We start from the raw sequence: 13,756 nt of genomic DNA, 5'->3' as shown, positions 1-13,756 counted from the left end.
TCTCACAAATCTTCCTCCTTCACTTTCTATTCTCTATCCCTCTCTCCCCAAACCCCCACCCCCACCCCCACACACATACTCATAACACCTCATTGACCTCAGTTCTCATTCCTCTCCACTTGAGTCAACTGCCCCATCATCCCCAATACAGTTATGTCCCGGACTGTGCATATTGCCTGCCAGCCTAGAAAAGCCAGAGGCTCAATTTCTTCCAAATCACATCTGCACCTATGATCTACGATTTACCTGGCCTCTCTAATGCCCAGATAGATGCGCACCTTTCACTAATACCTCTAGTCTGTATCTTGAGTTGTTTGTGAGTACAAAAATAACTAGACCAGTGCCAGAAAGGCTGAGTTATTTCCCACCTTAGTTCTGTCCCGCTCTGGGGCAAATCATTTCATCAAGGATTCAGCTATGCCTCTTATAAAATGAGAACAAGAAAATCCTTAAACTCAGGGCTCTTTTATTCTCAATTCTAAGTTATATCCGAGATGAAGGAACCTTATTTTCATTCACTCATTTAGTTATTCACTCACAAACATTGTATTGAGGGTGTACTATATTCCTGACACAGTGTCAATAATAAAACTTAAGATGTGGCCCTGCTCTCTAAGGCTATCTAGTAGGAAAGTCAGACAAGTAAATCACAATTGTGAATAAGTACTGTGTTGGGCATATTAGCTCGGTGCCACTGAGGAAGTGCTTCTTAATCAGACTTTGGAACCAGGGAAGTTGCCTCAAAGAGATTTCTGTGATAAGCACTTTGAAGGATGTGTTAGCCAGATGGCCATAGCAGAAAGCCCAGCCCAGGCCAAAGGAATAGTGTGGTCCTGGTTAGTTAGCACATTAACTTTAAAAGTATTAATTGCTTTTTGTTTATTTATACATTACCTGACTCTACAGAATCTGTGGCAGTTAAACCAAATTAAGGTTTTGTTGTTGTTGTTGTTTTGTTTTTATTATTAATTATTATTATTATTATTATTTTGAGATGGAGTTTCACTGTTGTTGCCAGGCTGGAGTGCAATGGCGCGATCTCGGCTCACCACAACCTCCGCCTCCCAGGTTCAAGCGATTCTCCTGCCTCAGCCTCCTGAGTAGCTGGGATTGCAGGCATCCGCCACCATGCCCGGCTAATATTTTTTTGTGTTTTTAGTAGAGACGGGGTTTCTCCACGTTGGTCAGGCTGGTGATCCGCCCGCCTCAGTCTCCCAAAGTGCTGGGATTACAGGTGTGAGCCTCCGTGCCCAGCCAAGTTATTTTTTGATAGACAGTGTTGTTACTTTATCTGTATTGTGAAAGTGGAAATAGAAAAGAGAAATGCCATCGTGTCTATTTCTAAAAATTAAGTTAAACCACTTTAGGAAATTCTGATAGGAGATGTGAAATCTGAATATGCTGTAAAAATTCTCAAATTGTGGTACAATGTGTTTGCTCTTTTGTCTATTATAGATTACAGCTTTGTAGGTAATGTCAGAATCAAAGGTTGATGTCTCTATTTCTCACAAATCAGGGGGAAAATCCACTAACTAACCCTCTAAAGCTAAAATATTTAAGGACTAAAGCAGATGTGGCATAACTGCTGGTTTGCTAGGTCTCTTGTGGTTTATAAAGATATATTTTATGTCTTTTATGATTACGGGATGATGCTAAAAATTTTGTGGGTAATAATACCGTCACATTGGAAAGACTGCATATAACATCGCTGGAGAAGACACGGAATGCTACCCGGCTGTCAAATCAAAGTAAAAGATGTTTAATTTGTCATTAAGAAAAGGCAGTCAGGAACTTTTATTTGGAATTTGGTCTTTGATGTGTGAACATCATAAATGTGAGGATATTAAGTCATGTATTCATGAATAGATTTTTTTTTGCTTTCTGACATAATATAATATGTTTTAATAATAATTTTTAAAGCTATTGTTAGATGTGTAGCTGTTAGAACTATAATTTATGTAAAGTGAGTTTTAAAATTGTTTAGATCTTTGATTTTTTTTACCCATTGGCACCTTTACTCGATGCCAGTATAAACTGGTTAAATAGCATTTGGTTTAAACAGAAAGAATATACATATGCATATTTATGATATTTTGTTTGTTGGATCTTTTTCTTAATATTACTTGACTTTCTGTGTTTTAATCTCATTTTTTCGTATTTTGGGTTGAAGCCACTCTAAAGTTTAACACCTAGGAGATTTCTCACTTATGGTTCCCTTTAAAAGTGCTAAAATCTCAGCCTCTCAAACAAGAGACCAAGCTACAATTTAAAGAAAGCGGTGGTATTGATAAAGGGCCCTAAGAATGTTGCCACCTTCCGAATGTGTCCTCTGCCACATCCTTTCTTTTAAAGCAGCAGGAGAATTGAGAGGAGGATAAGAGCCTGGTCCATCCAAACACTTCTGGCATGCCAATCTGGTCTTCTGAATTATCCCCTGCTGCTTTAGAAAAAAGAGATCCCCAGACAAATGAAAGGGCCACGGGGACATTCACATGCACAGCACCTTCCCTCCAAGTGGCTTTAGATTGCCGGTGTGTTGGGGTGGTTTGGCCTGAGTTGAAGAATAGAGACTTGAGAACCATTTGTTTCCACACCATTTTGGGTGAAGTGCTATATTTTTCACCTTAAAAGCCCATTTAAAAAGAAAAATATGGTTTGAAAGGAGGACACAATTTGGAAGCCATCACACTTAATGGAGCCCCTTTTAAATGTAACACTTTGTCCTATCAATTCTCTTCTAAATTAGTTGTCACTACCTAGAGAAAACCCACCCTTGACTGTTTTATGCTATTGCTTAAAAATACATAGTCTTATGTATAGATTTTCCTATTCCAGTTTTTAAAACTCTCTGATAAGTTCCATTACTAAATTTACTTTTGTTAAGTAGGGAGTGGAACGTAATTTGTGTAGCAACACCCACTGTAACATGTATGTAATTATCATCGGCCTCTAAATCTAGTTGCGCAAATTAACTCAAAATGTAAAGAAAAAGCGAATTGGACCTATTAGAAACAAGGTCTTGACCACAGAGGTTTTTACTAACAATCGACTTGGCCAATCATGGTCAGATAAAGAACTTCCTAAAATTTACAGGATAATTTGGAAGAGGAAGGAAGTAATTTTTTTGGAGGTAGCCAGCAGGCAGTTTATCCTATTACCTACTCCTGCAGCTCTGGAACATTCATATAGCTTGGAAAATAGGAAGAAATTAGTCGTTTTGAAGTTAAGTCACTACCTTTTGCTCTTCTTTTGTCCTTTTTTTTTTTTTCTTGAGTGGCTTACATACTTTCTCAGCCTGAAAGTCCTATTGCCAAACCAAAGGTAACATTTGAAAAATTGAGTTTGCCTCTTCCCACCACAACAAATAGGAATTTCTCATCTATTTCCAATTTTCATCAACTGTACACGATAACATACTAAACATAAATTCTCAGACTTATCCTCTTATTATCTTTTATATATGTATCTCTCCTTTTTCATCTAAGTATAATTTATCAGCAGTTCTCCTAACCAAATACCCTACTTCTTTTTCATTTCTACCACCTTAATCAGAGCTCGTTTTGTTTCCCTCTTCTGCCTGGATTGGACAAGAACTTTCCATCTTCTCAACTTCTAGACTCTCATCAGTTCAGTTCATCCTATACATAGCTCTTGGAAAGATCTTCCTCAAACACCATATTTTATCATTCTACCATTTAGGAATTTCAGGGATTCAATTTATCACTCAAGAACCTCCACCAGCTTGCATGTTAATCATAGCCATGTTTTCCAGATCGAAGCTGGGAGCCAGTCAGAGTTCAATTCCTTTATCCTCCCTTGCACAAAATCAGCCCTGGTCTGCACTGGTGCTTTACAGCATGCCATTTCCTTGTTTTCTTTTCTTCCAATATTCCACGTTATTTTAATCTGGTTCAGCTTTCTTCCTCCAAGAATTTGAGATTAATCTTTATCTTTACCTTCCTTCTTTAATTGACCTCATGACACTTATTTACTATGGGCTATTTTAATTTGTAATTATTTGTGTATTCTCCAATTGTGATTTTCAGTTTGTTTCTGTGGATGTGAAAATAAAAATCTTTAAAGGCATAACTTGCATTTTTCATGTATGTGGAGAAAGAAACTCATATAACTATATATGTATGTATTATTTATAACTTTATATATAACTTTGTCTTATATTCTGTCATTAAATTTGTTTTATGTTAAGTATAGAATAGGGAAGATTTACCAATGTGTGGCACATAGATAGATTACTATGGACCTTAAAAATTATTTGGTCTAATTTTTTTTAGGATTAAAACAGGATGAAAATAAGCCTTACATTATATCTGCTCCTTTATACCTAGCTTTACCTTCCGCCCTCTTCCCATGCCAAACCCAGTCTCTCATTGGGAAACACACACACACACACACACACACACACACACACACACACACGCCCCTAGAGAAAGCATCTATGAATACAATTCTGTGAACATGGAGGAGGTAGGTGATTAGTAACTTTTGACTGGCCAAAGGGTAATGTAGGTTAAAGCAAGAAATGAGGGTGAGAAAAATCTCTTTTCCCCTAGATAGAGGGGAAGGGAGCAAACACTAGAACATGGCATGATTGAGTATAATAGAAGTGAGAATGTTTAGCAACTGTTCTTTTCTCCTTTGTTTCTGGCATTTCCACCCCCCGCCCCGATCCCCGACAAAATTCCTGTCTTTGATCTATGCAGTAATATGTCTAAATATCCTAGAATTGGTTACTCTGTCTATATGTATGTGTGTATATATGTCTGTGTGTGTCCTTATTACCCCTACTTCAGCAGCAGCACAGAAAACTGAGCCAGGTGTTAATGAATTCATCTCTGGCAAAATTTATTGCTGTGTGTGTGTGTGTTTCCATACATGTACATGTGCACACACACACACAATACACATATATATACATACATACATGTGGCTGATGACTTGTCACAGTATATCTCATAGCATTATTGCATGTCCCACTTGGTTGATAGGGCATCTCTAGCCTGACAGATTTATCTGTTGAGAACAGGATTATGCATTTGAAAGCAGTTTAATTCTTAGCAAGACAATGCACATGTCTTATGTAGATTTTGTTGTTGACTTTTTTCTCCCTTATAAGTTACTCGGGGAAAGTCATGTCAATATAAATCAGTGGTAATGAAATCAACATTATAGTATCTTTGATAATGCATTTGCTAAAGCCTTTCTGGGCGTTTACCCAGCTCTCAATGATTGATATTACAGGCAGCGGATAAACATTTTTGATGGATCTGTTTGCTCACAGATAAAAAAGAAAAAAGAAAATGTAATCCTTTTATCTCTTTGATTTAAAGAGTGTAATGCCATTGGAAAGGAAGCAGTTCAAATGTGGTCATCATAGGTTGGTGGCACCAAAAATAGAAACTCACTTAGGCTAAAATTTGCTGTCAGAAAAAATGGAGCATTCTTTCTGAACTCAGGAGCGTGTGGTTCATGCGAGCTTCCTTGTAGATGGTTGCTACAATAAGGCTTCTTTCATACAGGTGTGTTTATGCCGCAGGCTTGCTGGCCACAGTCCATTCCATTTACAGAAGCTGAATTAAACAATAACTACCGCATTGCAAAAAATGGTGGGGGTGGGAGGAAGGGGAGGGGGAAAGGTGAGCGTCAAAGGAGATGCCTGAGAGCTTTGTTAGGGCCAAGAAAAACCCTGTTGCAGTTGTCAGAGCTTGTTGATGTTGCTGGGAACGGCGCTTTTTTTTTCTCCTGGATTTTGTGGTTCTGCCTTAGGAAAGAAAGTAAAATAGAACGGAAGAACAAAGTCCTACTCTATAAATCAGCAGCTGCTCCTTGCCAGATCAAAGGAGTGACATTTTTGCTCCTGGACTACTTGTCCACTTGAGGGCTTGACAGGCAGCTAACAGCTGGCCTGCTAGACTGTATGGGAGAATCAGCCTACATCTTCTTCTGAGCAGATGACAAGCTAATCAGAGACATATCCGTAGCACAGGGCATGTGAGTGCACCTTGATCTCTTCAAACATATCTAATACATAATTGCTAAACAGCTTGGTGCATTTTTGGCCAATTAATGCTTAGGTGGTTTCCATTAAGAAGTAGGATAGAGAATTAATACTTCAATCAAAGGTGATCATGAAAGCTAAAAAGATACTAGATTTGTTGGGATCTTCTCTTAGAGTAAAATGGCTAGGAACATAATGGGAGTTGGCTAAGAATGTATGCAACTGATTGTGAAGTGACTGGTTGATTTGCAAAGCCAGGTCAGGCTACAGTGTTCAGATACATGAATAGGTAATTAGAAATCAGTAGTTTTGAAAATGATTGTGCCTGCTTTTTTTGTTGATAGAGTTAAATAAAGTTGTAGGTGTACCTTCTGTGTCTGCAAAAAGTTGTTTTCAGAAGCACTATAAGGTGTGTAGGTATCCAGATCTGGAATTTTAATGTCAGTAGTAAAAGTTTCAAAGTAATTCAGTTTCTAGTTGACTTCCATCTGCAATAAATCATGTACAGGATGAGGTAATATACTACAACTTATGTCTATTGACTTAGGATTTTATCTTTAAGAGAATAGATCCTAGATGTGAATAGCTAAGGAAGTTTGAGTGTTTTCTCCTCCCTTGCTTTCAAATAGCTTTGAAAGATCACTTTTATAGTGCATGATAAATAGCTACATATGAATAATCTGATGGCATTCTGTAAGAGTAACAGTGCTTCAAAATCATAACCTGCTGGGATGTTTTGTTACATGCCATCAAGTGTGATTATATTCATGGAATAGTGTTTACTGTTGCTCAATATTGTAAAGGAAATAAAAGATAATTCCTTATCTGAGGGGAAATTTCTCAAATATTTTAATTAAAATGTCCCTACGGTTAGCCATATAAACCTTAGTCAAATAAGATGACAAATTTTCTTGATCTCCTTTAAAAATTCTTTTATATATAAAAATAATTATATTTGTTAAAAACTCCAACAGTACAGAATTATTTGGAAAAAAAGATAGAAATCTACCATTCTCCTATCCATGCCTGAGAGAGCCTCTGTTAACAGTCTTCACAAAAACATTTTACTGGCCCAGCTTTTCCTTTAAGAGGTACAGATGGAGTACAATAAATTAAATTATTATAAAGTGTTTATTGCCCAAGGCAAGTGAGTAAAAGGCTGTTTAGATCTAAGATACCTAAAGAGAAGAGTATGTGCATTTTTTTTGTAGCTGAGATTCACAATTAAAACTTGATCTTTGCAAGTTTCTATTCTTAAGCAGAGTACTAGAATTTGATATGTGATCTAGAGCAAGGCTTCTCATACTTAAATGTACGTAGATCCCTTGGAGATCTTTTAAAATGCAGATTCAGATTCAGTAGCACAGGAATGGGGACGGTAATATATTTCTGCATCTCTAACAAGCTCAAGGTGATGTTGCTACTGGTCCATGGCACACATGTAAAGTAGCAAGGATCTAGAGAACCATACAGAGAGTGTGATCCCAAAAGAGCTCACTCCCCTATCCACCTCCCACCCCTGCAGGCAGATGCCTGCCCCAGTGTCTAAAATCTCCACCATAGCATTGTACATTTGGATTAAACTCCGATTTTTAGAAAGATCCGGCGATGTGAACACGCTACTTGTAGGAGTACAACACATTATTACCCTGTGGCCAATCCAGCTTAGATTTGTTTAACAGCCACCCACCTATTCCTAATTACTATCTATGAGAGAACAGAGCTATTTAGGAGCATTGGATAGGTGCATTTTGACTCTAAGCTAACATTTAATGAGCTTGCTATGTGCCAGGCATTGTGCTAAGGATCTTGCGTACAAAATCTCCCTCAATCCTCAAAACCACCCAGGCCCAGTTATTTCCTCAGTTTACAGATAGGAAACAGAGTGAAGCTTGGGAAGGTTAAGAAGAACTGTCCAAATTCACACAGCAAATAAAGGGCAGAGGACATGAGCCCACGCTCTTCACCATATTGCTCTATGCATAAGTCTGGAATATACAACAATAATGGAGAAGGGCATGCTCAAAGTAGAGTATTTTAGTAAAGAACCTACATGAGCCCTTGTAACTTTAGGGAAGAATTAGATGAAAGTAAGAATATTGAAAGAAGACAGTAGAAGGCCGTCAAGGATAAGCATCACCTACTTGATAATTTTGTCCAGGGCCTTTTATGTCAGCATGAACACTCCATTCATTATTCAAGCCATATTCATAAAGGTACAAAATGTTTGTGATTCCAGATTAACATCATGTTTTTATATTATAAATTTATTAGTATTTAGGTCATGTGTTTTTAAAGGTGTAGGCAAATCTAGTATTCTGTCAAATTATAAATCAAGCTATTGCTTAGGGAAATTAATTATGATCCATGAATCTGTCCCTAAGTAACATATGAATGTCACTCATTTACCTTACTTTGCTCGCAGTTGTCTGTGAGAAAGGAGCCATTGTCTGGTCACCAGTGGAAAACTTATGTTTGCGACATGACTCCATCATTTGCGTGCCCAAGTTCATCCTCAAAGGCATTAAACTTGCCTTATTCACTGATTTAACCATTTTAATGCATCTTACTGAGAAAATCCTACCCTCAGCCATAACCATAGCACAGAGAAATACTTGCTTTTTTTGTAAAGTAAGAAAACATGGAGAAATTTGATAAGTGACTTGCCAAGGCTGAATTCTCATCATTTGAAACAACCAGCCAGGAGCAAGTGCTGTGAATAAGCACTGTGGCTGATGGGTCCCAGGGCTGGGGACAGTAGGGAAGCAGGGCCTTTTCATGTTTTAACAGGTCCCCAGTCACTGAGCTACCTACAACGCCTTTCCCCAATTGACCTGATCCCTCTTCAACAGTTCAGTCCCCTTCCTTGCCCAAAGCAATCCATGCAGAATCTTCAATTCCAACTGTTCTTGATTCCTCCTCAGAGTGTTCAGGGATGGCAGCTTTCCAGGTAACTCCATGGAGGCCTGCACTTTCTAACGAAAGGAATGCTTCCAAAAGGAGTTGGTTACCAGGTGTGGCATGAAGTTAGTGAACCAGAAAGAAGGGATTTATCAGCCATTTAAAAAGATTGGGGGGTGGAGAAAGAAAAGAATAAAGAAAAGAAACCAACAACAAACAGGAATGACACCTAAATCTACTTCTATCAATCTGAACCATACTTTGGAGTAAAAAGTCTTTAAAAGAAAAATCATGATGGTCAGAGTTCAGTTATAGAAAAGTATGCGAAGCTACAAAGTTTAGACTTTCTGAGGACAGGAGAGGTCTCTGGGAAACAGCTCTGCAGCAAGGCAGTAAGATGAGATTACAGTGATATTTGCTACCTTGGGTTTATTTGTTTTAATGTATTCTTTTTTCATCTCTGAGTTGAGTCAGAAAGGCCTCGTGATTCTTGGAACATCATTAATTTATTTCTATAATTAAGTTATTTTTAAACTAACAGTCTTAGTATATAACTTTTAAGGATCACATATACTCATGCATTTTCTACTTAAGTAAAATTTAGAGAAAAAGTAGATAGTCTTAGTAGATACTCTCCCAAGCTTTTGTATGAGCCTGGATACTAACTTTGTGTTCAATACAAATCAATGGAACTAGGGCTCTTTAGGGTATTCATTCCCTAAGGACTCACTAATGAAATTATCTGTAGCTCCTTAAAAAAAGTCACAATGAGGCTAATGAAAATTTTTTTTCCAAGTGAAGTCTAGATAAAGCTAGACACTAAGCTTACTGGTACACTTTATGGACAAGTTGTAAAAAACTCAGAATGTTTTTTAAAAACTGTTTAATATTGAAGAAGACTCTGTAACTTAAATTGTTTAAGCCAATGGAGAAGTAGACTATATGCCTGCAACTTCAAAATCATTCTGGTATGACATTAAAACTTAGAGAATTTTTTAATATCAGATACAGATGAAAAACCTAACAGTCTTTGGATTGGAAATAACTTGTGGGGGTTTTCATTAAAGTTGGGTGCAGCTTGCTGCATTTTGGTTAGTTGGATGTCTTCAGCAATTTTTCAAATGTTTTGGGTTTGGCAAAGTCCAAAATGTTTTTTGCCAAGACCCTCTTTTCCCCTTATTTTTTAAACCCGTGTGAAATTCAAGGATAACTTAATCCATATGTGTCTGATTCATTTACACTTAACTCATCAAAATGTTATTTTATAAGACCCATTTAATATCCATGGAACGTTTTGAGTCTTTTTAAGACAAGTCTTTTGTCTTTGAACCAGCAAGTTACATTTTTCCATATGAATGGAGCCTGAACCTTGAAAGACTGAAGATGAGTTGATTTTCAACTTAGATTCTTCAAATTTTATGTAAAATCAAAGCTTGATATTCCGTTTACTACTTGAGCACTGAAAAAGCTCATTTTAAAAAATATAGATGAGAAGATGTGGAAAAAAATTTATTTCATGTAATTTTGAGAAAAGACCATATATGGAAATTTCATCTTAGAAATATTAAATAAATAAAAATTATTTCCAGTTTGATTTGTTTTAGCCTATAATTTAAATGGCTCCATGTTTTGTATGTCAGCGTATTTTCTAAGAGTGGCCTCTGGGTCATCAGTACTGGTGGGAGGCAGTAATTTCATTTTTTAATGTCAGGGTTTTCTTACAGTCAACTCATTAATTGTTAATTTTCATAGTAACATCTATGATGTCAATAAAATATCCCAAGATCAGGGGAATCGACAATTGGCAGGAGTTGCATGTTAAGAGATTTCTGAAAATTTGGGGCCCATATGTTTTTAAAATTCTGTGTGATTTGAAAGAATGTGGTAGAATTATGAATCTGGCAAGAAGTAGCACTATGGATCAAAAACATTGTTTGAGAACAAAAATCCAGAGAGGCTAAACGGTGCCCAAGTGAAAAAAGCAAAATCTCTGTGACCGTTTGTAAAAGGACCTAGTGAAAACCTTCAGAGGCTTCTATTCATATTTGCTTAGGAGAAGTGGGCAAAGAAAGGCCATTGCCATAACTGCTAGTGAACATCCAGTCCATGCCATGGTAACTAGTTGAAAATGTTATACTGGAGTGGCATTTCCAAGTTCAGTGCTTCTATAAAGACCTGCTAGCACACAGAATGCTTTTTTAATGTTCTGCATTGTTGTGTATCCCCCATTGAACAACCCTTTGAGCGGACCCCGTTTTTACTAATGTAAACATTCTGACGAGTATCCAAAGAAATGACCTTTGAGTGAACCTCTAACCTTCCCCGTAATTATTTGTTTGAAGACAGTGTGGAGTTCTCCTGCTGAGAACTAAGAACCATGATGCCTTGCAGCTCTGTGAGTGAGGGAGTGTTTGGGGGAACTGGAGAGAAAGACATAAATAAGGGAACAACCTCCAGATGTAAAGAATAAAAGAGTGAAATTAAAAAGGGAAAAAATAGCAATTCGTTTTACCTGAAGAGTTGGCCTATACTGAAAACAAAACAAAACAAAACAAAACTGCAAAACACAAAAACCAGGATTAGTAGCACATAAAAGGAGGTAAAACCCCTGCCAAGAGTGTCCTCCATTAGAAACTTCAAGGAGAAGAGCCTTCTCTGACCCTCCTGAGCGTCTCTGCTGGTTTCAAGGTGAGCTGATAAAAACAGTTCCCGGGGTGGAAATATCAGGTCAGTCCTCCTTGGTTGCTGTAAAAGTGGTGGGGAAAGAGTAGATAATTAAGTTCTTTTTCTGAATGGGGGGATGCTTCTGGAAGTCTTTATGATCTGGTCAGATATTCCTCAGCAACATTTCAGGTGACAGGTGGGAAGAAAGATGCAGTTTCAACTCTCCTTTTGTTTTCACCTCTGCATAGCTGGTCACTTTCTTTTTTGACCACTGAGCTACACTTTCTTAAGTAATAAAGAAGTCCATTGTTTTGCAAACAAACACCATATGCAAAAGACTCCTTTGGTTTTCTCCCGGCTATTATTCCTCAGCGTAATTGTATTCCCACCAGAGTGCTCACAGGAGGCCTGACCGAGTGTGGCCTGACTGTCCTCCTCCAAAGGGACTTCAGCTTCCTCGGAACACAGAGCTGCCAGCACACACTGAATTTTTCTGGCTAATTTCAAAGAGTGAGTTTTCAGTTCCTGCCTGTGGCCCCAGGTGGACTCATTAATCATGAAGTCCCCCTGTGCTTAAGATCTGAAACTGGAAATATTGACAGATGTTATCAATGGGTGTATTTTTGAGGAAAAGCTAGCTTGATGCTCCCTGCTCCCCCGAAATGCGTGGTCAGTGAATCCTGTGCATGAGCTCAAATGTGTGGGGAATACACGTCGTTAAGTGCACAGGGACAAGGGTAACTCACAAATGGTAAAAAAATTGTTTTGTTTTTATTAAATTTGGAGAAATAAAGGAGATTTCTTATCATCTTACTCTGTTTATACATGAATATTTGATGGGCATTATTAAACATTAAAGTAACATGAAGTAGGCACTTATTTTTGGATTTCCAACAAAATTAGATCCAGGCTTCTTAGATGAAATAACTGCTTCTCCTTTGCATTCCTGCGATTCAGCCACCACCTGATTTGCAAACGTTTCTTGGGCTCTAATATCAACCATGTGTACCTGAGGCTCTGTCTTTCTAGTGGGTTGAAAGGTGGCTGGGTTTATGGTTGGCAGTTACCTTATCCTCTGCCCTGGGTGTCCCAGCTTAGGCTGGAAAGGCTGCCCCCAGCTGGCACTGACCTCTGAATGACCCCTAACTTTACAGGCTTAAACTGCAGGAGTTGCCGAAGAGCAGAAGTCTTTCTGGCCAGCACTTATTACTGCTGTGTTGGTGATAAAACTTCAGACAGCCTAATTGATGGCTTTGCTGACCTAACAATACCTTGTGAAAGCCGAGTGCTAGAGCCTGGTCTCCATTTATGACCAGCTGCAAGGGGAAGCTGGGTCTCCCTATCACGGGGAGTCTAGGGAAAGGGGGAAAGTCTTCCAGCCTGTGAACTTTAACCAGACTCCTACTTGTGCAAGAAGCAGAAGCACAATTTGAAATTATTAGAAGCTTTCTCATGGAGAACCTTTTTCCCTCCCTGAGCTCTTCTAGCAAGTTGTCTTGGAGCTGACTACACCGTGACGATGGAGATTACCCCGTCAACTATTTTTGAACACTGAAAGGGAAAATCACCTTTAAGTTGAAAAGATAATTTTCAGAAGAGATTTGACTGTATTTTGTGCTCCTCAGCATTCATGCAAAGGTGTTCACGGAGTACAGAAATGGAGTTTGATGACTGGACTTCTCTGTTCTCTTTCAGGTTTATTAATGCCAGAAGAAGAATAGTCCAGCCCATGATTGACCAATCAAATCGAGCAGGCAAGTTCCAAGTAGTGTCTATATTTATGTCCCACAGGCACAAATCCTCATCAAGTTATACTCCAGTAGTTTCCTCATCTGGTAAATAAGTGCTTCCACCAGGCATTCTGGAAATTTTGTTTTTTTAATGTCCCCAGAATCCCACTCAAGGAAGCAACTTCAGTAAGTGGTGCTAATTGGAGATATCCCACCCTGACTCTACTGAAACTGCTTTTTATTTTCTTTCTGAATTGGTAATTGGGCACAAATATTAATGCCACAAGCAGCGTGTTTGTGAGCTCTGGCATTACCCCTTGCTTGTCTGCATCCAATCATTAGCACACTCTCATTTTTCTGTTACCCACAGCTCCTTGGTGTATGCTAGGCTTTCCCTTCTGCAGCATCCACGGTTAAACTTATTGTATCCATTCATTTGCTTTGG

The 13,756-nt window shown here is 38.2% G+C and overlaps 1 protein-coding gene across 11 annotated transcripts in view; it reads left to right on the top strand.

Moving 5' to 3' along the window:
* The window catches only part of MEIS2 (Meis homeobox 2), a 211,979-nt gene that overhangs the window by 193,031 nt on the left and 5,192 nt on the right, over positions 1-13,756 (top strand). For 9 of the 11 annotated variants that reach the window (XM_063640274.1, XM_055278639.2, XM_055278637.2 and 6 more), the window contains one exon: positions 13,277-13,335. In XM_063640274.1, coding sequence (XP_063496344.1) covers positions 13,277-13,335 — 59 coding nt within the window. Of the gene's footprint in view, positions 1-13,276; positions 13,340-13,756 lie in introns of all 11 variants that reach the window. The other 2 variants (XM_063640277.1, XM_063640276.1) reach the window with 1 other exon arrangement.

This window comes from Symphalangus syndactylus, chromosome 5, assembly GCF_028878055.3.
Source record: "Symphalangus syndactylus isolate Jambi chromosome 5, NHGRI_mSymSyn1-v2.1_pri, whole genome shotgun sequence".
Classification (NCBI taxonomy): Eukaryota; Metazoa; Chordata; class Mammalia; order Primates; family Hylobatidae; genus Symphalangus; species Symphalangus syndactylus.
Note: the sequence above shows the minus strand (reverse complement) of the source record. Positions and strands in the feature narration are given on the sequence as shown.